Source organism: Amblyomma maculatum, chromosome 3 (genome assembly GCF_055883805.1).
Source record: "Amblyomma maculatum isolate TAMU_Amacu chromosome 3, ASM5588380v1, whole genome shotgun sequence".
NCBI lineage: Eukaryota > Metazoa > Arthropoda > Arachnida > Ixodida > Ixodidae > Amblyomma > Amblyomma maculatum.
The window spans coordinates 135,120,770-135,147,423 of NC_139346.1; the positions used below are offsets into that span (position 1 = coordinate 135,120,770).

At 47.0% G+C, this 26,654-nt stretch overlaps 1 protein-coding gene across 2 annotated transcripts; it reads left to right on the top strand.

Annotated features, from left to right (window-relative positions):
- Positions 1–1,656: 1,656 nt before the first annotated feature.
- LOC146196135 (uncharacterized) lies at positions 1,657–26,654 on the top strand. 2 transcript variants are annotated; one of them, XR_014706083.1, is made up of 3 exons: positions 1,657–1,912; positions 4,576–4,695; positions 7,766–12,229. XR_014706083.1 is itself a non-coding variant. In XM_084598098.1 (3 exons), exons 1-3 carry the CDS (start codon positions 6,971–6,973, stop codon positions 18,698–18,700), a joined length of 315 nt encoding a protein of 104 aa, XP_084454224.1. In that variant the 5' UTR covers positions 5,430–6,970; the 3' UTR covers positions 18,701–26,654. The 2 variants fall into 2 exon arrangements, 1 of the variants encoding a protein (XP_084454224.1); XM_084598098.1 differs by lacking the exons at positions 1,657–1,912; positions 4,576–4,695 and adding exons at positions 5,430–7,061; positions 18,625–26,654 and having other exon boundaries at positions 7,766–7,913.

The following is a 26,654-nucleotide window of genomic DNA, read 5'->3' on the forward strand; positions in this document are numbered from 1 at the left end:
GATGAAAACGATTCGAAATGCAAAAATTGCGGTCAAAAAGGCACCCTCAATTACATAATTGGGAATGCGCCGATTCCCCAGGCACCGGCTTAAAAATAGATAGTAGAGAAGCCTAGGAAGCTTGGCTGCGAAGCGGGATATCCCACCATCCAACAATGTAACTTCACTAGTCCTTAGTCCGTGGGGTATTTCTTGACCCGCACCTCTGGCCTGCGTGCCGGGGCCGGGGAATAGATGAACTCTTATGGGTGGGACAATAAAGTTTTCATACATACACGCGTACATAAGGGCCATTTGTTTAACCTACACCAGCTACACCAGTGTAGGAAATTTCCATACCTATAATAGATTTTTGATGCACCGGTGTAGCTGGCGTAGATTAAAAAAATGGCCTTTGTTAACTATTTTAGTAATTCAAATGTGCCGCCAAGCTATTGGCTAATGAGACCATTTTCGCCTTTCCTTTTACATTTTTTTACCTGTAATAATTACCTAAATAACTTATTAGCCTTATTATTTTTTCGGCAACAACATTACGTCACCCTCTATCGATTGACACCACTCATTAAACTCTACCACTTCTCAATTACTCACAACTGCTGCGGACACAATTTTGTTGACGCGGTCTGCGGACATAAATCTTGGAACATTGCGAAGTAACGCTTTCGCATTTAAAAAGACACTGTAACATATGTGAACAAAATCAGTTGAGCTGTCAAGAGCATGCAGCTTAAAATAACGAAGATTGGGCACGCTTCTAAGGTTTCGAAGCACTGGCACTGGTAAGTATATATAGATCTCCTGGATGAATAGCACAACGCACTATTAGAATCGCATATCACAATTTTAGCTGAGCAACTAAAACGCGGTGTCCCGACCGCGCTTGCAGGCTACTGCCGCACACCGCAAGACTACAAGACAAGAAACTCTAGCTGCTTTGACTCTCTCTCGGGCCGTGCATCATAAACCGAGAAAGCGTTTTTGAGGCTGCAAAAAAAGTGCACTTTCCGCTCTTAGTCGTCGCAGCTATACAAGTTGCGCGCGATAGTCCGCATGCCCACGTATCGTTTAACTGTGGCTGCCGGCAGTCTAATTATCCAGCTTCTGCTAGCGAAATAACTTGAAAAATGCTTACTCTAGTATATTTTAGAATATGTGTATGCATGATAACATCAACGACAAACGAACTTTGGCCGAATGAAAGCTGCATGCTAAACTTCAGCGCGAACAGACGACACACGTAATTGTTGCGCTAGCAACGATTTTTCACCCGTTTTCTCAAGTACGAAAAGGTAATTAGGGTCATAACATGTGTGCAGATCATAATGACCTACGACTTCATTGGCGCTTATAAAACACGTGAAGAGTCGAATTTAAGCTTGTCGATGCCGAGCACGATGCGCCGAGTTTCAAGTACAGCGCAGCAGACGCGCGCCTCGCCCCCTCGCCCACCTCGCATGCTTTGTGCTTTGTGGCTCGTTCAGATTGGTCACCATAACCGAGATAAAAAATAAATAAATTTATAATGTTTATTTAACAGTTTAAAATGAAATTAATGCTAGAAGAAAGATATTTATCATTCTAATTTTTTGTTACAGCCGATTACGGCGTGCCCAAGCGACGCTCTTGCGAACTGATGCATTGACCACAGTTACAGTGTACCACAGTGGACCACACGTGTGTGCACGCACCGCATGTTCGCGAAGTTCGCGAATCGCTTTGCTCTTTGGCGGGGAGTAACGCTGCTGCGACATAAAATTTTCTAGGTTGTGTTGCTGATCAGTGTCGTCGAACCGCTTGCTTTTGTTCAGGCTCCTTCAAATTTGTTGTGGCAACTGTTGAAGTTATTTAGGTTGTTAGGAGCTTCGACCTCCGAAGAAACCACCACAGACGACATTGCGTTCACTGTCATGTGAGTCGTTCAAAGGACTTTGTGCTAGATCGTTTATTCTTACGCGTCTGAGCGCGTGTACCGTTTGTGCGACCTTGTTATGGAAGATGTCAGCAACGCATCTCCTTTTCTAAAATAATCTTCATAAGCAGATCTGAAATACGCTAACTGCGACTTCATTGTCCATGTCTCAAAATGCGCCGGTTATTCTTTTTTTATTTTTTTAGGCCAACGTGAATAACAACCCAGTTCCTCCACCCTTGCAAAAAATACACGAACTATGGCATGCAGGGGAACGAGCATACGACAGATATCTTTGTGTGTCTGAGTTGTTTCTTTTATTAAACCATTCGATGTGCTTTGTCTGCTCGGACATTGAGTTCGCTGCGGTGCCTTTGCAGTGTTCACAGTGATGAAGTGTTAAGATGCTTGTGCAGGCCTTGGCTTGAGTAATTTCTGAAACAGGAGTGTGAAAGGCGAGAAACAAAGAAACAAATTGCAAGGCACAGTTTGCCTTGCAATTTTCTTCTAATATCTCGCACCCCTCATGCTGTCAGTTCAGAATTCGTTGCATACTTACATTCGTTACGTTCGTGCTGCTATATTCTGCTCCAAATTGCTTTCCCTGCTCAGTCCTGCTCCGCCGAAACGCACTATTGCTCCAAACCGGCTGCCTCAAAGTTTTACCTGCAAATTATGTGGAACATGGTTTTGACGCGCAGGGTAGCATTAATGTTTTTGCCTAGGGAAATTGTGATCTCATGCAGTGCGATTAAGCGGCTGTGAGAAGCACAGCAGGGCGGTGGCGTGTTGTGAGTTGCGTGTGCCCGTACGGTAGAGGGGCCACCATAGTCAAAACGATGGCTGTGCATTTGTGGCAGAGGTATAATGAATCTTGTGCCCAGCCAAATGTGCTTTGTCTGCTAATACATGTAAAATTTTCTCGAACTAGAAAAGCATGGAGCACACAAGTAAATTCAAAATTAGCCACAAGTGATTGGAGGGAATTGATTGCAAAGCAGTTCTCAGCGCACTTTACGTATCACTCTCTGAGCCTCTTGAATCAATGGTGATGAGCGAAGTGAGGGCATACTATGAGCCGTTAAATAAGTTGTCCAGCTGCAAAGAGCTGCACGAGTTGTTTTCATGGCTGTGCTCTGAAAACAAGCAGGTACTTCATCATCGAGGCTGTCATGCCCAGGGGGGTGATGCTACTTATGTGGAAATCACTCGAGGTCTTTTTAACAGTGTTGGAAAGCCATAAGGGGCTTATTGTCTGCGTTTTGAAATTAATAATGGAGCCCTATTATAGCTCGAGTGGAAATGTTAGCAGCCACAGGCATAAGGCTGTGAAGTAAAGAATCTCAAAGAGTCCTTTAGTGCCTTCTATCCTCCTTGAAAGCACTGCTGACCAGTGTCCAGAAATTTATCAGCAAAGGCTTACGATCAGAAACGATATGCACAAGGTAGGGAGCAGAGATGTGCTGCTATCCAGAATTTTATCAGCAAAGGCTTAGGATCAGAAACGATATGCACAAGGTAGGGAGCAGGGATGTGCTGTTCACCCTTGTGAACCCCAACTAGTGGTGGTGCTTGAGCGCACCACAGTGGTAGGCTCCATTTTTGATCTTTCAAGTCAAAATAATGAAAAGCTTTTAGTTAGAGTTGATGTTATGAAGTGTAGAACGAAGCTTTCCATTTGCAGCTAATTTGTTCCAGATCGTTGTTCAGGTCAGTTGTGGTATTTCAAGGGTCTTTACATGTTTTTGTGTTTTTCATGCCTTGTCAGAGATGTGTGCATAGTCAGGAAAGCATTGAATGATGAATAAAAAGTAATCAAGTTGGATTTATTTGTCTGCCAGGAAGTGAAAATTGCCAATAATAGAAGCGTTTGAGCCTAGAAACATGCTTCAAAACATAACTGAAGGGCTCTAAAGCTGCTCCAAAATGGCTTTCTAAGCGGCTCCAACATGAGCCTGCTTCTACCCCCGTACTTGCATGGGTTTGGCCCTGCTGATGCCTGACTAAGCTATCTAGTTTCTTTCGTATTGTGCATGCACTGGATAACTTTGTTTTTTTGATAAGATGAAAAACAGAGCAAAGCAAGCAAACACAAATGACATGCTAAAGATGGTGAAGCAAACATATGTTGGTGAAATGAGAGACACATTAAAAATCCTCCCCTGTACATTACATGATGTCATTGGCTATTGACCTCTTCGTGTGGACGAGAGGCTAGTAATCTGGACAGTATGTGTTCATGTTATTCCAGTCTATGTTTCTTGCATTATTTTCCACCCTTCCAAGATATGCACTAACTAGCTGGATTACAATGTGCAATCTTTTCGTGGGACAAAGCCTGGTGAATAACCAGTAACTGCAAATGCTAACAGAAGTAAATGGAATGCAGTAATGTTTTAGTTTTTTTTATGCATTGTGTAATGAAAATTTCGGAGGGGTGGCATGTGCAGGCTGGTAGCGGTGGCTGTGGCTCCTCTTGGAGGTGCAGTGCTTCTTGATTTCTGCTGAGACAAATGTCGTTGCATTACTTCGGTTCATTACAGTGGTCGTGCATAGTGTGGCCAATTTAGTGCCTGTTTAATGGCTTGCGTTGCTCTGTTAATGTCATGTCAAAAATGTGCCATTTTCAGCCGTGAGGATTTTTTTTTTTTTTTAACTTACAGGGGGTCTTTCAAGGACTGCTGTCTCAGTGGCTTGGAGATGGTGCAACCTCTGGGGGAGGGGACATTTCCGGCAGTGGCTACTTTGCCTCAGAGACAAGGAAATTTGTTGTGGCTCTTGAGGTGGGTTGAGCAGTGTGAAATAAGGTATTGCTTAACTTGAAGTGCTTGATAGATTGGGCACAAAGGCACAATGGCATGAAAAGTAAAGCACAACTAGCATCTGTCAATTCATTACATCAAAGGTTGTGGATGAATGATGGTTGTGATAAACTCTGCAAGTTTCTGCGCAGAGTTTACCCTTTAGTCTGATGACGGCTTTTTTTGCCAGTTATCGTTTGTGTATGTTCCTGGTTAGCTGGCCGCCTTTGTGTGGTTGATGAGCGTAAAAATTCTCGCATGCTTGAAGTAATGTTGCTATCAAAGCCCATGACAAGATATTTGCAGAAGTTTTTGTGAGGTTGGATTCTGCTGAACGACATGAAGATAAGGCAAACATTTTGCCCATCGTGTGGATGTGATGCCAGTGTGTCTCATGGTGGCAAAGGGGATTTGAAATAAAGTAGAACAGAATTCTACTCATCAATGTGCAATACGGCCCTACAACATCTGCTGCTGGTGCAAAGCCATCAGTCTTGCCCATGCTTTGAACTAAGCTACTTTGATTTTTGGAAGCTAGCAAAGTCTGGTATTGCAAGGTACCTGCAAAAGAACTTAGTGGACACTGCTTGGTTGTTGCCCCCCCCCCCCCCCCCCTCTCCCCATCAGCCCCTTCATGGAAGATTTGAAATACTGAATGAGCATGGTTTACACCCCCCCCCCCCCCCTTTCCCGCATCACAAATAAAAAAATCTCCCGATTTTTGATCTAGCCAGGTTGGCAGGTAAGGAACTGGCAGAATGTGAGCCTTGAAAAGCAATTCTAATTATTATTGTTGCAGTGCTTTTCTTGTAGAGGATTCCGTCGCACGTACTGAAGGATGACAAGTTCTTTGTGAACAGTTGGGGTACTGTAGAATTGAGACCCTCCAGACGATTGATCACAGTTTTGAGGTCTGTGTCAGGCCGTTTCAGGGCCTTTAAATCAGAGGAACTGATGATATCAAGAAAAGGAGCGTTGTCCATAATGTCACAGGCCAACTCCACGGGTGCTCGAGACAGTGTGTTAGCATTTTCACCTTTATGCCCAGATTTATATAGGATGGAGTAATCAATTTCCTGCATACAGAGACTGCACCGTGCAAGACGTCCTGATGGGTCTTGGATATTAGCCAGCCATCACAAAGCATCATTAAATTCGCGGTCGTAGAGGTAAGGTAACCACTGATCTGGACGAATTCATGTATAGGATTGCAAATACAAATATATACAGTACGTAATTTCATTACTGCGCAGCTTTCTTGAGCTGCAGAGCATCAGTGTTTCAATGTGCATACGAGGCGGCAAATTTCTACTGGGGAAACAAAATTTTTGTTCCCAAGGATTTGTACTCTGCTTGCCTTTCACCAGCATTTAATGTTTCAGAGCAGCGTTTGCAGCAGCAGCAGAGCCTAAAACAATAGCTTTTATCGCCACTTACCAGAAGCAGGTCGTTTTGTTGTCCTTAAGCATAAGGTCAGCGAGTTAGAATGTTATTTGGGGTAGATTATGAAAAACTCATGCATGATTTCATCTTTATTGTTCTGGAGCATTCTCAGACTTCCGGCAATATTGTCCTTGTAGCACAGAATATGGATGTTTGTCAAGGCACTTAGCTCTCATTTTGTGAAGTAGGCCAGTACTCCCTCTTCTGACAGGCAAGGCGAGACTGGTGTCATTTTCATAAATTTGCCATATATGGACAAAGTTGCCTGGAGTCCCCTGGGTCGTCCATAGCTACAGGCACACTTATGACTGCTGGCTCTAAAGTTCTATTGTCATCAGATTTCTCCGCATTGTTCCCGGCCCACACTTTGCAAATGATGCCCTCGTCCGTGCATGGTTCTGCAGTGTCAGCGTATTCATCAGCAGGTATAAAACATGGCCCACCATATCGGAGTCGACAACGCACTTTCACAGAATGCTGCCGCACTGATTATCTTTGGAAGCATTAGGATTAGCATCAGGTACTGCGTCAACAAAACCGGCTTTGCGGAAACAGTTTGGCTCGCAAGTGGCCATCAACTCTGTCTAGGCTGCTTTCACGATCTCAGCTGCTGAATACTGTGAAACTCAAAAGTTGGAAGGAGGCAGCCGGGTGGTTAACAGTAATGAGCAAGTGTTTATTGCCATGTCTGGCACTTCTCGGTTCATGAGTGCTGCAGGCACGGCATTCTCGACCGGCATCCCTCTGCAACTCGGGCCTGACCTGAAGCGCTTGTACCGCACATGCCAAACGGGAGAAGAAATGGGCGCAATCGATGGAGGAGACGTGCGCGTACCACAACCAAGCGAGGAAGCGTGCAGGCTTTAGGTACAGGTACACAGTGGGGACATCAACGAGGGGCGTCTGTAAGTCTCAATGCTGCGACCTCTTGGCTTGTGCTCAATTTACCTTCCAAACGCTAGTGTGTGAGTATCTTGGAGGGGCCTGTCAGGTGTGCTTCTTGCTAATGGCCAGAAAATGGAATCTCTTGACTTTAGGCCAGCGGCTGGTGTTGTGGCAGGCCCTCCTTTGACAGGAGAGGGAGTTTTAAGAGAGGGGGAGGAGAGGTAATAGGAGCTGTGCAGATGGGTGAAAGGGCAGTCACGGATGCAGTGCTCTTACACTCATGGGCAGCGTGTGTCAGCAAGGAAAGGGTAGCCCGCTTCAGAGGGGCACAAAAAGCTGGTAGTTCATCTCTCAGGAGACTCGTGAAAATGACCATGCATGCAAAGGGGTGCAAGGCCATCATTATCTCGTATTAGTTGTGGTGTCAGGGTATCACCCTTTGTTTGCTGTAACCTATCAGCAGGGCTCAGAAATATTTGTTATACATGACATTTTATGCCATTTAAATGATCTATATTTTGACGGGTTTTGCTTTATTAAAGCGAAAGCTCGTCTTAATGGGAAACATTATTTTGGTTCGACTTAATGTACTGTTGACATCAGAGATTGTGTGGTGGACAGTAATTGAAATGGAACTGTTGTTCATGTGGCAGTGCATTAGAAAACCACCATACATGGTTGCATTACTCTTTTGGTGCTTATGGATGAATATGCTCCTGTGCAGCACATCTACCAGCTGTGCAATACTCCCAAGGTCCACCACTGGTGAAAGGTTATCTACTGCAACATCAAGCCCAAGAACCTGCTCCTGGGCTGCAGTGGCGAGCTCAAGATAGTAGACTTTGGCTGACTGTGCACGCACCTTCGTCCAGGTTAGTGCGCCAACTGCTCTCTGGCCAGCCAGTTCCTTTCATGCCCACAGGGATGGCGAGTGTTGTTGAAGAAGGTGCATTCTATCCTTGTTTTGTGCAGATGCCTGCTTTTTGTGTTATGTACCTTCTGATATGATCGGAAGACTGGGGCCTAGAACTTCGCCGCTGTGCTTTGAGGAAGGCAGGCGACGGCAGGAGATATTCAGGCAAAAAGTGAACTTGAGGTTTATTTTACATATTTACAGAATTCAAGAGTATGTTTGAGCATGTTTAAAGGGGTGTAGGGGAGCACCGTGTGGCTCAGAAGTGTGAATGCTCCTTCGTCCGCAGTTCTGAGCCAACATATCGCCGCCGTCACTGCTTCGACTGCGAGCTCCCGTTAACCCTGACCTGACCGCTAGACTGCAGCTACGTACGACACAAAAAGCATACATATGTTAAGCGCTGAAGGAAAAACACATTATTATTCAATGGTTCACTAAATCATGGCACATCTATCCCACGCACTGTGGCAATAAGAGCTTCAACGTGCTATTTGCAGGTATCGTAAACAAAAGGGGCATACTTGCCGCTCATACCAAGGAGAGCGTCGACCTTATTCCCCTATTGCATCCTTGCCTATTGTGCTGGTCGTCCGGCGAAAAAAGGGCCTCGAATAAAAAGTAAAAACTAAAAAATAATGAAGCACCTCAAATACATTAAAAAAGGTAAAAACAAATCAATATGTAGAAAAAAAAAGCTACACCACCAGCGGGATTCGAACTCACTACTGCTCGCTCCGTAACGTTCCACGCTAACCACTCGGCCATGCCGAGGCATAGGAAGGCGGGAATTTTTCTGCATATTATGTCATGGCCACATTTATAATGGAACTTCATGTTTCGAGGTGTACAGGCCATTGCTGCCGGTCTAAAAATTGCAACTTCTTGATCATCGGAGCATGCTGCTTGCTCTCACGACTTGCAACTTATGTTCTGAATGCCTATGTGCACTATATTGTGCACTGGGACCATTTTAACATGTGGCATATCACAGCGCTGGTAAATTTAGGGCCGCCGGCTCTTCGTTCATGCTCTGCTACCGTGGACGTAATTTTCGCTGAACACAGAGCTGTAGCACCAACCTTCAAGTAAAAAGTGCGACCAAACTTAAACTGGCAAGCACAGCAGCGAGGACACTATTTTGCTGGTAACTAAATCTTTTTTGTATGTAAACATTTCGGGAAGCGTTGCGATGACCGAGGGCTCGGTTTGCTTATATGCAGTGCAAGAAGGAGCGCAGAAGTTGAGAAACACGTAAAGTATTATGCATTACAAGCGCTCTGTTTTTTTTTTTTCCCCTTTATGGACCCATCGCTCGGTAAATTACTCTCTTCATTGTTTTATTTATTTCGGCTGTGGCCGTCACTTATTGTGAGGCGATGGTCGATTGCGAGTACGCTGTTGCCATGTTGGCCCCTGAGGGATGCTAACCGGTCGACGCCGCGGGCCGCGCTGGCTCGCCAGCAATCACGGAGTCTCCTCTTGCGTCATAGTGTGCGCCATTCTGCCCTACTACGTAGTAGGAGAAAACAGTTTGAATTCGACCGGCAGGAACAAAAAAAACACTCAACTTCTTATCACAATATCTCAGCAGTAATTCTATTTTTTGCTACCGGATATGCAGCAACAATGTCACGAAATGCCGTTTATTACATTTTTATAGCATATTTGGGAGTCTTTAGTGCTTTTAAGACTAGTTTTGTTATTTACTGACCAAATTTTATGTAGCTTCACAGAATTGCTAAGTTTTTCCTGCTGATTTCAAATATGCAAACATTTTCGTCCTAATTCATTTAGTTCCAGAGGTATTAGAATGATACTAGAAAATGTTGCTATTGTCTGCTCAAACATCAGGGAAAAACATGTGAGTCAGAAATTGATTTTTATTACACTGTTAGAACTGTAAAATGTAAGGAATGCAGTGTTGGAAGCAGTTTTCAAACTGAGCTGATATTAGATATTTAGCAGCAGACCACTTTGTGCTCACAGCAGTGGTAAGTATACAAGAATTTTAAAATAAAATAAACAAATTTACGTGTGAAAATAAAAAAAACCTGCTTCCAACATTTCATCTACAGTGAAACCTCGATAGAACGAACTTTGCGGGACCTCCTTGAATTGTTCGTTCCGGTGAAATATCATAATAGGTAAATAGTCTGAAATAAAAGGCAACAAATGCGCTTTTCATTGAAAATTACATACCTGTAGAAAGGGTTTTCACAAGGACCAGACAGTCATCAAATAGCAATGGAATGAGCACTTTTTTGACTTTATTTAAAGAAATTGGTAATTTCCTTTTGGCAACTGTGGCACATGCTTTCCAGGACAAAAGTTTCGATGTCCACTTTCCTATGAACAGCATCAGGCACTTTGTCACAACATGTGATAAAAGTGCGAAGCGTGCTGTTCGACACCAGAACATCAAAAGAAGACAGCTTTGTCCGCATTGTCCATGAGCGGCGGTTCTGCGTCGTCGCTGTCCAGGTCGCCATCATAATCTTTCACTCGCACGCTGGTGACGATGTGTTCATTGATGACCTCGGCTGATATTAAAGCTTCGCTGTCGTACTCAACGTAGTCAGCAAACGTTACTGACGTGTCCGTGGGCATTTTCTCACTCACCTCGTTTTGTAAGGTCATCTAGTCTGTCATCGATGACATGAATTTGTTCTGAGCGAGGTAGCGCATTTATGTCTTCACCATTGTCTTCCTGTGCTGATTTAACAAGGCCTGCTTTCCACCAGCAGTTCTTGATGGAGGATTCCTTGACGTTCTACCATGCTCCAGCGAGCATTTCTGTGGCTTTGTGGATGTCATCTGTAGTGGGAAGCCCAAGCTGGGTGTTGATCAGGAGTCGTTGCACCAAGCATTTCCGAAATTCTGTTTTTACTCTTTTTATGGTTTCCTGGTCGAAGGGTTAAAGCAGTGCCGTGTTTGGGGCGGGCAAGAACTCTAGGCGCACATTTTCAAAGCTTATATTCACAGTGTGTATGGAGCAGTTATCCACAATGAGGAGTATTCTCTTCCCATTCCTCATCTGGTCGTATAGCTTTGCAAGCCAGCTAGAAAACAACTTTCGCTTCGTCCAAGCTCGCTTGTTCGCCCTGTGCTCACATGTCAAGTACACGGCGTTCTTTAGGCAGCGAGGGCTGGCATATTTTTTCATTACTAGGGGCTGTCCCAGTGCATTGCAGCAATACAGGGTGGATATCCGAACGTGGGAGTTCTGTCCTCTGTACTTTTCGTCCTTGAAATTCGTTGTTCTGTTGGGTAGAAATTGATAAAAGAACGCTGTTTTGTCGGTGTTAAAAATGTCCTCTGCATAATCCTCGGTGATCTTTTGAAAGCTGTCCTCTTGCCAGGAGATTGCATTTTCTTTGTCTGCAGTTGCTTCCTCGCTGGAAAGTATTTTCCAAGTAATTCCAGACCTCTTTGTCAGGAACTTAGAAGCCACTTGAAGTAGCTTTGAATCTGGTGATGGTTGAAGGCAAAGGCGAATGAACGGACCTTTTCTTGCAACATCGGTCTAGACACGGGAATGTCTTGAAGCTTAGTTAGCTTGAACCAAGCAAGGACAGCTTCATCCACCTTATCGTAATTGCCAAGTCGCAGGTGTTTTTAGTGGGATCAAGCTGGGACTGCCAGTAAAGTCTGGGGATTTTTTTCTCGCTTCATCATCATCATCATAATTTATTATCCCTTTAGGGGGGACCCTGCTCTTAAGGCAATTTTTTTTTATTTACAGGTAGATTCTGATGAAAGTTGCACCACTTATGCAGTTTTTTGTGCTGATTTCAAATATGCACGTAAATTTTGCGTAAGCCATTTAGTTTAGAAAATATTGAGCACTTTATGTTCTTTGTTTGGAGGTGAGCTGTCAAAAAAAATATATGAGTTACAATAAAAATTGACCCATGAAATCAATTTAGAACACACAGAGAATGCAGAAATCAAGATTGAATGTCCTGGTCCCATTTTAACGAAATTTACAGCTTGTCAAAGTTCAGAGACCAAATAACCACCTGGACGCTCCAGAAAACATGCAAGTTTTGAACACTTTCCTTATTAAATACCACAAATTCATTGGTATTTTTGCACTGTACATGGATTTAGCTTTCTGGTGCAAAAGGAATTATAGCAATATCATAAGTAGAACCAGAGATATCGCACCTCCAAACATGTACCGTTACCAATATTTTGATTTTGAGAAAACGAAGAAAAACGTTTTATAACATGTTTATTCACTGGAAAGTTAAAAAAAAAAAACAGTCAAAACCACTCAATATGCCCCAGGAGAATAATCTGGGTGCATGGAGTCCTGGTGTCTGTGCTTCACTCACTTCTTCAGGAGATGTGAAACTTCACTCACTCACTCACTCACTTCACTCTCTTCTTCAGGAGTTTCTTGCCGGACATGCGGCTTCGGCGTATATCTCTCTCTCGACCCCTCTTGAGGCCAGTTTTTGGCACGTTCGTGCTTAGTTCCCCTAAGATTGCTGCCACTGCATGTCGGCTCCCTGCATTGAAGCGCAACACTGCCTCAGCAACAGCTGCTTCAACAGCAAAAAGCGAAGAGTGCTGTGCTTTGGGCACAAGGCTCCAGATGACAGAGTGCAAACTCTCATTGGAGTTCTGAGTCTTTCCTCGAGAACACCTTTCAAGCAGCTTTCTTTCGGAAAGCCGCTGATAAACTGGCAACAGGGCCGTGGCGACATCCTTCGGCAAATTATATTTGTGCTTAGGGACTGGCTCTTTCTTTGCTTTCGCAGCATTGTGCCGGCACCATGATTCTTCACCAGTTGGGCACAGTGAATGATTCGGCTCCTCATTAGTCGAAGTAACATGGCAATAAATAGCCATTACTGCCCTCTTCATGGCTTCCACATCATCTTCATGGGATTTTAGTGCACGGCCATAATATGCACTCAGCTTTGTGATGAGGTCCGCTGTCAATCGCCCTTTTCCTCCCAGGCTTCGTCCATGCTCAGTCTTGTGCTTTTGCAGCAGGTTTCTGAGTGCTGTCCCCATCCTTTTCTGAACATGATTTATGCAGTCCTCCTTCTTAACTTGCACAAAACCATACACTTCAGCCTGGGTAATGGCATCATACCGTATTTACTCGAATCTAACGCGCCCTCGATTGTAACGCGCACCCGTTTTTCGTGACCCCACCCCCGAAAAAAAAAAAAGCTCCGATTGTAACGCGCACCCGTTCTCCGCGAAAAAGAGTACCGCGCACCTAAAAACGCTTTCATACAGCAATACAACTTTGTCTCGTTTGGAAAAGCAAAGATTTAATCTCGGTGCACTAAAAAACACACACACAAAAGGAAACGGCTTATCTTGCCAAGATTGTCACTATGCCGGCACAAGGTTCACTCGTCGTCGCTGTCAGACAACTCCTTGTCACTGCTGACGGACCAAAGCATCTCATCCTCGGTGCCGTCCATGGCATTCGATATGCCACATTTTTTAAAGGCCTTGATGACCATGGCAGATGGTATCATGCACCACGCATCTTTCGCCCATCCAGTGAACTCTTGCAGCGAGGCACGCTTCATTCTGTTGCTGGGAGTGAATTCATGGCAGCCACTCACAAGCCATTCGGTGTACAGCGCCCGAATCCTATCTTTCACTGGCTTGTTCAAGCAAACATTGAGCGGCTGGAGCTGCGATGTCATGCCACCTGGTATCACGACAAGGTCGGTGTTGCACGCAGCGAGCTTGTCCTTGATGCGTTGGTCGAGATGGCACTTGAAAGCGTCGAGCACAATCATCGCACGCAGGCCCAAACTGCCGCCGGGTCTCTTGCGCCAGACGTTATCGATCCAGTCGGCGACCAAGTCCGTTGTCATCCAACCTTTTTCATTGGCGCGCACAATCACGCCACTCGGAAACACGATTCCTTTCGGGAGCGTCTTGCGCCTGAATATGAGATACGGGGCCGGCTTGTGTCCATCCGCGGTGCAACAAAGCATTGCGGTGACGCGTGTTTTTTCGTGGCCGGAAGACAACACGCGCACTTGCTTCGCCCCCTTCTTTTCAACGGTTGTGGTGGCAGGCATGTCAAAGTACAGCGGTGTCTGATCGGCATTTCCAATCTGGCCGAGGTGGTAGCCGTACTTGCGGCGCAAACTTAGAACGAACCGCTGAAAACTGTGCAGCTTTTCTTCGTACTCTTCAGGCAACTTCTGGCATATCCCTGTCCGCCTTCGAAGAGAAAAGCCTTTTCTCTTCATAAAATTAGACAGCCAGCACCTGCTCGCTTTAAAGTCGCTCCGCGTTAGCCCTGTTTGTAGGGCTAGCTGCATCGCCCGGACTTTGAGCAGGTCCGTCGTCACTGGCCGCTGCGCCGCTCGCTGCTCTAGAACATATTCTGCGAGCCGCTCTTCTATTTCGGTGAACCGGCCCTGCTTCGGTCCACTGAAACCTTTTCGTGTAGCCTTGCTGCCGAAAATCTTTTCCTTCTGCTTGCGCCAGTCCCGCACGCATGTTTCCGGAACTCCGAATGCGCGTGATGCGGCCCGATTTCCGTCCGTCTCTGCACACACGATGACTTTCCGTTTAAATGCGGCATCATGATGAACTCGACGAATCTTCGGCACGTCCATACTGGTCGGTCAATCGCAGAAAACGGGTAGGCTAACCAAAGCACACGTACCAGAGCACACGAAGGACGCTACTGCAGCTAGGCATAGACAGCTAGACCAGCTAGTAGGCTCGAAGTGCATACCAGGCAGCCATTTTGAAATGCCGATGGCGATATGATATCGGAGATTTAGGGTCGTACTCGATTCTAGCGCGCACCCAATTTTTGGACACGATATATCGGAAAAAAGGTGCACGTTAGATTCGAGTAAATACGGTAATCCGATTTGGAGTCGACAACATTGCCAGCTTGTTTTAGCTCTTCGATCATTTCCTTTGTTTGTGCTCGTTCGGCGTAGGAGAGTCGGTAGGAACGAAATTTCACTGGCTCCGGTGATGTCAATTCAATGTTCATTTCAGCAGCATTCGTGCAGCCAATCTCTGAAAAGGTGTTTGCGAAGCAGTCCCGATATACACAAAGAAGCTTTTCGAGTTTTTCTCGCTCTTGAGGAGTAACACCTGGACCTGTCTTGATATCCTCGCTCGGCATCATTAAAGGCCGAGTAACACTGGTTTCCGAGTCACACTCTCGCAGTGGCGTGTCGTCCGGGTAGCAAATTTCCGCTCGTGCGATCCGCTCGTCCTCTTTGATCGTCAGATCATGATTGGAAATATTCATGATCGGGACGCATGTTTCATTGTCCCCGTCAACGCTGAGGACACAGCATGGTATGCAATGCTCCCGACCCTCTTGGCACCTGAGCTGGACGTCAACGAACACATCCGAGCATGGTGCACTGCCTGTGGCGTGGATTTTAACGAAACCAACGTATTGTGGGGGCACCACCGTTGTTTCCTTCGCCCAAAGGCATACGGGTTGTTCTGGGAGCTCTGGTATTTCAATCGACTGAAGGTTGTCGTCACCGTCGTCCACGTTATCGTGTTCCTCAAATATCCGCACGGTATTCTTCCGCCTCACAACCGTGACGTGTGGTTGCTCGGTGAAAGGCTGACCCACAAGTAGGGGTATGGTCTGTGATGCGTCGGAAACAACCAGCACAGGAACGTCCGCTGTAGCTTGGTCGACCGTCAGAGTGATGTGCGCTTCTCCACACGGTGTCACATGCCCTGATCCGTAACCCCCGATGGTGAACGGCTTAGTCAACTTCGAGTAAGCGATTCCAATTCGGTCTGCATCCTCTTTCCGCAGAGTTACGCATTGGCTGCCGAGATCGACATATGATCTTATGTCGGAGCCGTTTGCTTTTGCCATCATAAAATACTTTTCGTTCGCCTTTTCAGCGGCTCGGAGGTCGAACCCCACGACGTTTTGAGCGACGCGCGCTCCTCTCTGTGTCTTTGCCCTGCAGTCATTTTCTTCGTGACCCACTCGCCCACAAGCTCTGCATCTCGCCCTCCGCGGCGGTGCGGGGCAGTTGAGAGACACATGGCCGTACAGTAGAATCTCGATGATACGAATTCCTCGGGAGCACGCGAAATATTCGTATCACCCCGAATTCGTATGAGCCAAAACAAGCAAATCTCGACATGATAATGAACACATTTTATTGGCCACAGCTACTTCCGGCTGAAAAAGTCAGTTATGCTCGCTTGCACTTTTTTGCCCTCGAGGTCATTGACGAGACACGCCTGAAAGGCATAAAATCGTGCAGCGGTTTCGTCGCTCACGTTGCCGGCACTTACGGTGCGGCGCAGAACATCGAGAGCGTTAAGGCTCTCTGTCGTCGACGGCAGCTGATCGCACTCGTCGGCGTCTTCACCATCATCACTCTCGGTCTCGACTTCATTCACTTCGTCGACCAACTCTTCAATGGATCTTAACCCGCAGGTCGCGACGTTGTCGTCCGCGGTGACGAAGTCGTGTGCGGAAGCTTCAGTTTGCAGACACCCCCAGCCTTCAATTCGAAAGTCCTCATCGGGCTCTTCATTTTCTCCCGTCGAAGCCGCGTCCCGTCCCGTTTTAAACCCACATTTGCGAAAACAGTTCGCGATGGTGTCTGAGGTCACATTATCCCAGGACATGGCCAAAAAGTACAACCCATCAAGCAGGCTGATCCGCAAATTCTCATCTTTGCGATCAATCTTTGCCAGGAGACGCCTTACTAAGAGTCCTTTAAAATGATGCTTCACATTTCGAATTATCCCAGCGTCCAGTGGCTGCAAATGGCTGGTAGTGTTGGCAGGCAGGAACCTTACGGTGACGTTGTTGAAGGTCGTTTCCTTTGGGTGCGCCGAACACTGATCTAAGAAAAGCAAGATCTTTCGGTTTTTTGCCGCCATTTTTCGATCCAGGATCGTGAGGAACTCGCGGAAAAATTCCGCGGTCATCCACGTTTTCTTGTTGCCTTTATAAAAGCAAGGTAAACGTCCTGCTGATCGAAAGCACCTCGGCTGTTTGGACTTGCCTATGACGGTAAGCTGAATTTTCTCCGAGCCGTCGGCATTCACGCAAAAAAGCACGGTGATTCTCTCCTTACTTTTTTGGCCGCCCTGGCAAGCCTGGCCCTTCACACACAAGCTACTCTCTGGTTGTAAATTGAAAAAGAGGCCCGCCTCGTCAGCATTAAATATGTCGCGCGGTGCATAGTCTGAAATCAGCGCCGGCAGCGTGTTCAGTCAGTCGCTGACAGCTGACTGGTCCACTTTTTTTCCTTCACCGCAAACGACTCTGTAGACAAGTCCATGTCTCTCCTTAAGGGGGGACATGGGTACTAGAGCTGTTTTCTTTATTTACAGTCCAAATGTAATGAAATTAGGCACAGATATTAAGTTTTTTCCGCTGATTTCAAATACGTAATTGTTTTTCTTGTAGCTCAATTAGTTCCCAAGATATTAAAATTTTTTTGCTATTGTTTGCCCAAACAATAGAAAAAAAATAACTCATTAGAAATTCAATTTTAATATCTGGGTAGAAACTACAATGTGTAAGGAGTGCAACGGTGAAAGCAGTTTTCAAATTGAGCTAATATTAGAGATTTAGCAGCCCACTGAAATTTATGCTCCCAGCATGGCGACTGGACAAAAAAAAATACAGAAAAAAAAAAACTTCTAGAGTCAAAAATGAAAAATCTGCTCCCACTATTGCGTCCCTTATACTTTCAGCTTCACATTGCAAAAAGAATTGTAGCTCTAGCTGCTCTAGGTGCCGAGATGTCTCTTGGGCAAAGTTGCAACCAGACACAAAACACAGTTTTGAGAAAAAGGCAAAAAACGAAGAAAACTAAGTTTAATGAATGCAAGCAAAAAATAATTGCATGTTCACATCTCCAAAGGGTTAATAAGCCCCAGGCATGTAATCAGCCTGCTTTTTTCCACCAACATGGCGCCTTTTCAAGGCCTGCAGCATATTCTCTCTAGATGCACGCTTGCATGCTGATGCTCGGCTTCTGCGCAGGTCTTTCTCAAGCATGCGCTTTTCACTTTGGGCACTTGCGTTGAGGTTCAGCTCAGTGAGGATGGCCGCTGAGGTTTTTGCGTTCCCACTGTTGAACTTCGTTACGGCTTCGGCCACAGCAGCCTCCACCGTAAACAATGAGGCATGTGACTGCTTGGGAGCAAGCGCCCATATCATTGAATGCAGGCTTTCATTGTTATTTTGTGTCTTCCCACGCAAGCATCGCTCCAAGAGTTTCTCCTCTGAAAGGCGCTCAAATATGGGCAGCAGGGCTTCACCAACATGGGGAGGCAGATTGCGAGGATGTTTAGGTGTCGGCTCGCCTCTGGCTTTTGCCGCATTCTGCTTGCACTACGAGCTAGGCCCTGGTGGGCAGAATGTGTGGTTGGCCTTGGTGTCGTTGGCAGTAATATGATAAAATGTGGCCATCACTGCCTTCTTCATTGCATAGACATCTTTGTGGGTCTTCAATGCCCACCCATAATATGAGCTGATTTTGTTAATCAGCTCTCCAGTCAGTTTTCCCCGCCCACCGAGGCTGTCGGAGCCAGGGCCCTTATACTTTGCTACTGCATTCCTCAGTGCTGTTCCCATGCGCTTTTTAACGTGGTTTACACAGTCCTCTTTTTCAATAGGTATGTAACCATACACCTTTTCTTCTTTTAAGGCAAGATAAGTCCTGCTGTCGCCGTCGCAGAGAACAGTGGTGTAGCGCAGCTTATGGCGCTCTAGCGACCTTTTGAATAAAATCAAGGTGGCCTCCACCTCCATCTCACCTGCCTTCTTCGCCGTATTTTTTTGACAAACATGGTTGGCTGCCCATGTTTCGTATGACGGGTCACCCTCTTTCGGACCCGACTCGCACCCCGCACAGTAGTTGGAAAGCACAACATAGTCCAGCACCAAACCGCTGAAAAGTTCAATTACCGTGCCGACGCCAATGTGCGACGAATGTCCACGTGTCATCCAGGATCCATCGTAGGAAACTGCGATGTTTCCCGGATTGTTTATACGCAGTTCGGCGTAGAGTTCGCGAACCGACTCCACGCACTTGGTGATGAGCTTCTGGGCCGTGCGACTGGCAGCAGGCGTCAGCTTCGTTTTCACGTATGCCTGCCACGTTTTTGTGTGGAGACCTCAATGGCTCACATTCATTGCCGCGAATACATCGTTCAAAGCCGTTTGGCGATTGCCAGTGGCCTGCATGGCGCGCGCGGCGAGAACATTCACGACAAAAAGATTTGCTTTCTGAGTGCCTTCGACGCGCGGCGAGCTCCATGCCGACGACGTCTTACCGCAGTTGTCGCACACAAGATCCAACTTCACACAAAGTCCATATTCCCGTTCTTCTCTCACTATTCTCACACCACTACAGCACGTTTTGCACTTCACAGACTCTAGCAAAGCGTTCACCGAATCCAAACACACAATGGTGAAGGGAGTCCCGCCGAGTGGTTGGGCGTCGATGCTGTCAGCGAGAAGTTCTTTTTTCTCTTTGTTGCTGCAGTTGATGCAAGCTTCTCCGTTCTTTCTGCCGCTTTTCTTCGCCGCTCCTCTGCTTCCAAGGGCTGCAGAAAGGTCGTGTCGTAGCGTACGCGGCTGTTGTCGGTGCCGTTTTCGGGCGTCGGGGAAGTTAGGCCTACCGTGGTGGCTTCGACTCCGTCGTCATCGGACGCGTGAAGTTCGACGTCTTGGGTACCCTTGGTGTTTTGGTGCCCTTTTTAAAGTTTTCGGTTTGCGAGCGCTTCACCCCCTTCCCGTAACGATGCCTGGAGCGAAATTTCACAGCTCGTCGATGCATCGTGCGTTCGCTCCGCTGCCAACACAACAACAAAATGGCGCTTGTTTGCGCTCTGCTGCTTCGACCGAGCGTGTCGAGCAGACGACGGAGAAGGCTTCAGCCAATCGAGTAGCACCCTTGCATCACGTGCCCCGATTAGCGAATAGCAGCGCGCGTCGGGACCTTTTTTTGGCGCGTTTTTTTTCTCGGGCTAACGATTGGGCGGAGACATGAATGGCGGGAATTTGAAGAGGAAAAGCTGCTCTTTCAAGAGAGACCAAGATGGCTCCGATAGCACGCGTGGTGCAGGAGCTGCGCGTCGCGGTAAACTGCTGTTTTTGGCATTCATTTCGGCTGAAATTTGGTGAACAGCGACAATATAAATTGGTCTTGCGGGTAAAAGACTGAATTTAGACGCGTGAAACTTTGCAGACAGGTGAAGAACTGTTTGCAGGTTTCGAAAATATCATTTTCAAAAAATCGATTTTTCGGCGATTTTTCGGCTTCTAAGACCTGTGTCCCCCCTTAAAACGATGCAGCCATCCCCCGGAAGCTTGAAAATTTTCGATTCCCAGGGAAAGCGCAATGTTGTCCGCCTTCTCGCGTAGCACCTTGCCGTCCACGTTGACGCCGGCCGCTGTAACTTCGGCAAACCATGTCAGCAGGACCTCTTCCAGCTTCACGTGTGTAGCCGTCTTCACCTGTTTGACGTTCACGCCGAAGTGCTGGGCATTCTTCATCACAACGTCTCGCTGCCCAACGATGGTGCACAGCGTCGACGGTGCTATGCCTAGCTCCTTCGCCAACTCGACACGTTTCTTCTTCGGGTTCTCGTCGACCTTCTTGAGTATTTCAATTTTCTCCTTAAACGAAAGGGCCTTCCGTTTTCGCGACATGTCGAACAGCAAACGCTTCGGTCTCTCCGCGCGCACTAAACTTCCGCTCGTCAGGTTCAGGTAGTCCACGTTGCAAAACGCACAGGTCAGCAGCAGCAGCGAACACTGAACAGACGCATGCAGCAGCAGCGCGCAGCTTCCTGTGATGGTGATGGCGATTCGGCTTTTCCTTTCAGATCGGGTCGCCCTTGCGCGAAAGCGCGGTTAGCGCGGTTTAGCGAAAAAAGAAAGAAAAAAAAAAACTAGCGTACGCCGATGGCTGCCAGGAAAGGCGCGACGCAGAGCTGTCAGGCACGTGACTCGCCCTGGCTAGGCAGGTTTTGTGCCGAGCCATGTGCCGAGCGCGGCGGCATGGGCAGCGGCGGCGACGTGGAGGTGAAGGGAGGCGTGTGGAGAGGAGGGCCAGTGGCCGCTCATAAAGCGGAGACTGGAGGTCAAGGGAAGCGGGCGTGGAAAGGGCCAGCTACCGCGCATTAGCCATGGTGGCTACTCTCCCCCTCCGAGACCAGCCGCGTCGCCCCGCTCGCGTGCGCCGGCTATTGGCGCGTTCGTATCATCCGCGAAGGCTTCAGAAACTGTTCGTATAATCCCAAATCATAGCGTGTTCTTTATAACATAGACCATCCAAAACACTTTTGAAATTCGTATCATCGCGAAATTCGGATCAACCGTAATCGTATCATTGAGATTCTACTGTACTCGCTGCAGTTGAAGCAGAGGGGTTCTCCTCTCTCGTTCCATGGCGGCTTCCTCCTCGCCCTCGGAGAAACGTCCCTGAGGCCGCGGCTGGTGTTCAAGGTCGCCGCCGGAGCTTCGCCGATTTTGTTTGTGTGGCCGTTGGAAATGGCGGAGGAGCGCGCACTCGGGAGGCCACCCGACTTCGAACATTTAGAGGCGCTGTTTCCTAGCCTTTCTTCGAGGCGTTTCAGGCAGTGAAGGAGATCCTCCGGTGACTCGTACGTGCGTACGCTCACTGCTCTGATTACCTCCTCGTCGTAGAGCCCCGTGATGAGGTATTCAATGCACGCTTCATCTGCGAGGGCGCAACGGCGAGCTTTCGATAGCTTGTTATAATAGTAGCACTCGATGGGCTTACTTTGCTTTTGTCGTCTTACCTCCATCTCCCTATGGAGTCGTTGCGATCCCGCTGTCATGGGGAAGGCGCGCCTGATTGCTTCTTTCCATTCCGGCCAGGTTTTGTTGACGGAGGAGAGGGAGTCATACCGTATCTTCGCAGGACCTTCCAACCTTGACAGTGCATTGCCAGATGTCAGCCGGTCGGACCAATGGTAAACTTGTGCCAAGTCGTCTACGCGCCGTATCCACGCGTCTGCCGTTGGAGAGCTGGAAGACACCGGATCGAACGAAGGCACCAACCAAGCAGTCTCTGCCGCGCCGATGATGGGTGTAGCCGCTGCTTGCTGCGTCTGAAGCAAGGCGATTCCGTTGATAGCTTCTCTCACTGCTGCCTGAACGCTGGCTTGCAGGATTTCTGCCACGTTGATCGCTGAGTGGGGTACCTGAGGTAAGTTGCCGCTGGTTACCGTGTTGTCTGCGCCTTGGCCTGAGTCGTCGTTCCCGCCGTCGCTGCCCGGTCGTCCGCCATCTTCGTTCGTCGACGATGCTCCGTTGCGAGTGACTGGCATGGTGGGGTTTGACAATTCGGGCGCACGTTGCCTATCCCACTTCTGATTTTTGTTAAAAAAGGATGGAGTATATCCAATTAAACTGCGTTTATTAAATTTCTTGATTACACGAAAATAGGCTTGTACGACAACGGTGATCTTTCCTCGTCCGTGTCCGGCACCCAGTCTCTTTTTCTCTCCTGGTCCCCGGGCGCGCGGGAGCGCGTCCTCCTCACCCTCTGTTTGCCTCTCTCTCTGCTCTTGTGGACGCCTCGGGGCCTCGGGTTACAGCGGCAGACCCTGCCTGCCTTGCTTGTCCCGTTCTTTACGCCTGGCTCGCAGAGCGGCCGTTCAGCTGGGCGTCCTCGTTTTTGAGAGCTGGCGTTAAAACAAACATAAACAAAGCCGGTTGGGGAGTAAACATGTATGGTGCAAATGAGGTCTACTGACCGGGACGCATTTATGTGAAGTGCCAACGTTTGAGGGGTATTTTGTGCCTTCACAGCCACTTGAAGGTATCTGGTTTTTATAGCTTTCCTTTAGCTCACCAAGAAATTTTCTTGAGCTACCGGTTTGGCAGTTCTGTCAAGGGAGACCAGTGGAACACGGCCGTTCGATTTGCATAGCGGAACGAAGTAAAACACCATGGCGGGTTATGGTTCTCGCGCCCTAGTAAAAACTAAAGGGCGTCTCAGCAATTACATTCCCACCTGGTTTCTGGCAACAAGGAAAACAGCCAGAAACACAGTGTGGAAACGCGTACACAAAACCTAGGAACAAGCATTACCGCTATGCCAACCAGCTGTAGGCTTTGGGGTAAGTGGTGGTGTTACCGATAGCAGCGGTGGTCGATGGAATTTGGATTATCGGGGGGTACGGAGGTGGAACTGACGAACAGATTATGAAGTAATAAAGAAAGTCGTGCTCGGTGCTTAGGGCACTCGACGGCTCTCCAAGACAGGGTTCAATCCCGCCCCCTGTGGCAAAATTTCAATAAAGGTAAAATACTAGGCACCTATGTGCTGTGTGATATTAGTGCATATTAAAAAGAGCCTCAGGTGGTCGAAATTATACTGTAGCCATCAACTATAGTGTTTATCATAGTCTTATTTGCTTTGGAGCAAACCTCATCAACAAAATATCAGCAAAAATAGACTTCGGGCCTGTTGACAGCAGCGGTTTGCCCATCATTTTGGTCAAGTGGGCACAAATGTGCCCCTTTGTTCACTTGTTCAGACATCTTATTTGGGAATACTTGGGAGGATGTTCTGTACATTTTGATCCTCCAAATTACCCTTTCTGCATGTATCCGGACACTTGCAATTGGCCTCATCTCGTTTTCGTATTTCGACAGCTGAGGCTGCACTTACAGGAACTATCGTATGTTCAGGGGCAGTGGACGCTGCTTTCACTCTTCAATAGTAAATCCCCGCTTGGATGTCGCTGTGACGAGCTGGAAACTTGTTTAGCACCCCTGCTCTTGCACCATTATTTCTACCAGAATGTCTTCTAAGTCCTTCATACCTGCTGTACACTGTTAAAAGTTTGATCTTAAGAGCAATCATAAGTAGCTCAATATCTATTAGTAAAAGGCTGGGAACAATATATACTACATGAATGATTCCACTGCTAAACTCATGGCCATCTGCTGTCTGCATTATCAATATGCGCTTGGGAGATAGGGGAAGAGGAAACGTTTTTCATTCGAGGGTGGTTCATTTTGTGCAGCAGCATAGCGCTAGGTGCTGCGTGCCATGCACAGACGACTATCAGAACCTGGTCGGGCAAAGGTAGGTGGAGCCAAGCAGTATTCCACTAAACACTCTTCAAGCCGCAGAGTTGACACCATGTTTAAGTAGTGCTTTTGTCCTATCCTTCTTCAGAGTTTTTCTGTGGTATTCTGCGATCTTTGGTATAGGCGATCAACCCAAAAAGAATCGATTCTCCGGCACCACGGCAAATGCCAGACTAGCCCAAGTTGTCCATAAATGCAAAGCTTTGCTCAAAAACGACAAGTCTAGCATATTGTGTACGCCAGCGTGGATACAGGTGCCACTTGCCGAGAGTGACAAAACAGCTGTACAGGTCATAGATCGTCCACGTCGCTCATAGAGAACGAGTCTGATTCTTCCAACAGGATTGCCAGTTGGCACACGGTCCTGTCGTGCTCTAATACTTTCAGGATCAGCTTGATGCTGCACCACATTTTCATTCTTAACAAAATCCTGCTCCGATCAATGTCATCGGCAACTTCTTTGCTTTCGTAGCTGCTCGGGTCGAAGTGCAATGAGCATATCATGCTGTACTGCCCAATAATGGCATGCAGAAAGTCTACTCGGACTGGCCTTTGCATGGCATCGCAACGGAACCTGTGCATAGCCACATTAGTGCCAGTCTTAGTGACACAAAAGCCGACCACGCATGAAATTGTAGACATGGCAACAGCTGTGCATCGAATCTTGCCTTGCGAGCATAGTGGAGGAATTAAATGAAGCAAACTAGCAAGGTAGCTTGAACTATCTCGACTCTATCCTACGTCAAAAAAACTGCGATGTTGTCACAAATACCTGCTGATGTTTTTTCAGTGAACCTATGTCACAATCAGTGTGCTAGAGATAGGTCCGTAGTGCGAGAATAAGCATATACACACGATTTAAAATAGCATTAAAATTTTTTACTAGACCTCTCTTGGGTTTAGCACTTACTTGAGTGCGAGAATAAGCATATACACAAGCTTTAAAATAGGATTAAAATTTTTACTAGACCTCTCTTGGGTTTAGCACTTGCCTGTGATGGTCCTCACATAGAAAAGGAAGAGTACGACAAGCTTTCCACGAACTTGGTCTATCTCTTTAAGGCACTGCTCTCATCCATGTTTCTTTAAATTTCACTGGCAGTGGCTGCTGACGCAGGTTTTTCGCTGCAGCACAGGAGAATGTCATTTTCTTGGCCTGTGGGTTTTATACCTCCCTTGCTCTTCGGCTCTGAAATGGGACCACAAATTGCCAATCTTGGCTGGGGTGTCCCATGGTTCTTTTTCGAGCTACTGAGCTTTAATCTTGATCATTGAAGCAGCTTGCGCAGAGAAGACAGACAGCTCAGTTCCAACATGCGCACAATATTTTTTACTTGGGCACCACGAAAAACACGATAAAATGGAAGATGGGAGAAGACGAAAGCACTGTTATCAATAGAGTTTCTTGTTTTCAGAAAAGGTAGCTCTATAAGCGTCATACTCTGTGAAAAAACAAAACAAAACCCACAAAAGACATTTCAGATGCACACAGATAAGGCGAGTCATATCACCTTTTAAAAAGCTATATAGCAATATCTCAACCCCTCTGCTATCTTCTTTTATGGTGCTCCCTTTGGCACAAAAATGAGTTTTGCAAGTGGTGGATATCCCGGCTCAGATCAGCATAGATGATGGATGGACATTTCGCAAAACCTTGCGGCTAGCTGCATCAGCAACTTGTGGCATTGGAACAAGTACACAGGAGTTCCTGGTGTTGTGATCTGCATCTGGTGAAAATTTTCTCATCGCTGAAGGCCTCATCATGTACTTCCCATTCGCGGCCTGGGCCAGAAGCAGCTGGCACTTTTTGAGTCCTGTCTCTGGGCATCTGTCAGATCCCATAGTTTCGAGGGGAACATTTTGAGGCCCCGTCGGACGACTCTTGTCATTGATGTGAGAGACATTCAGCTCCAGGGCCAGCTTTCCGATGCTTGTCCGTAGCTCTTGTTGAGTTCTTTTCACAATTTTTTCAAGGCGGGGAGTGGTCACTGTGATAGGATGAACATTGTGGAGGTCAGTCTGAAGTTTTCCATGCTATTAAGCCCGATGCACAATCTTGCAATGAATTTTTAGATCTTTAGCAGTCTCGGTAGGCTTCTGTCCAGCATCACTTAGAGGTAACCTTGAGGGTCAGTGCTGGCTAGGGTATGAGGTGCGATATATTACTTTGACGCCTGCGCATGATGTCACAATAGAACCAATACGCACCTGAGGTGGTTTCTCGATAAAATGTGCGGATGCAGCGCTTCCGCACATTTTATCCTATTTTATCCTCCCTAGTGTGAAATTTTGAGCCGCGTAATACATTCTTTATAAGGTATGTCCTGGGACCGGGAAGAAGTCCGAATAATGAAGTATGTCCGAAAAATAAGTCGACTGTATGTATGTTGCAGGTACATTTTGCAGTACTTTTCTGACAGAAAAGAAGGCGCATGCAATCACAGTATTAGAAAGCTGTCAGTGTACAAATGTGTCGACTGCATGTATGTTGCAGGTATATTTTGGAGTACTTTTCTGACAGAAAAGAAGGCACATGCAATCATAGTATTGGAAAGCTGTCAGTGTACAAATGTGATTATTTTTTATAGGTGTTTTTTTTTT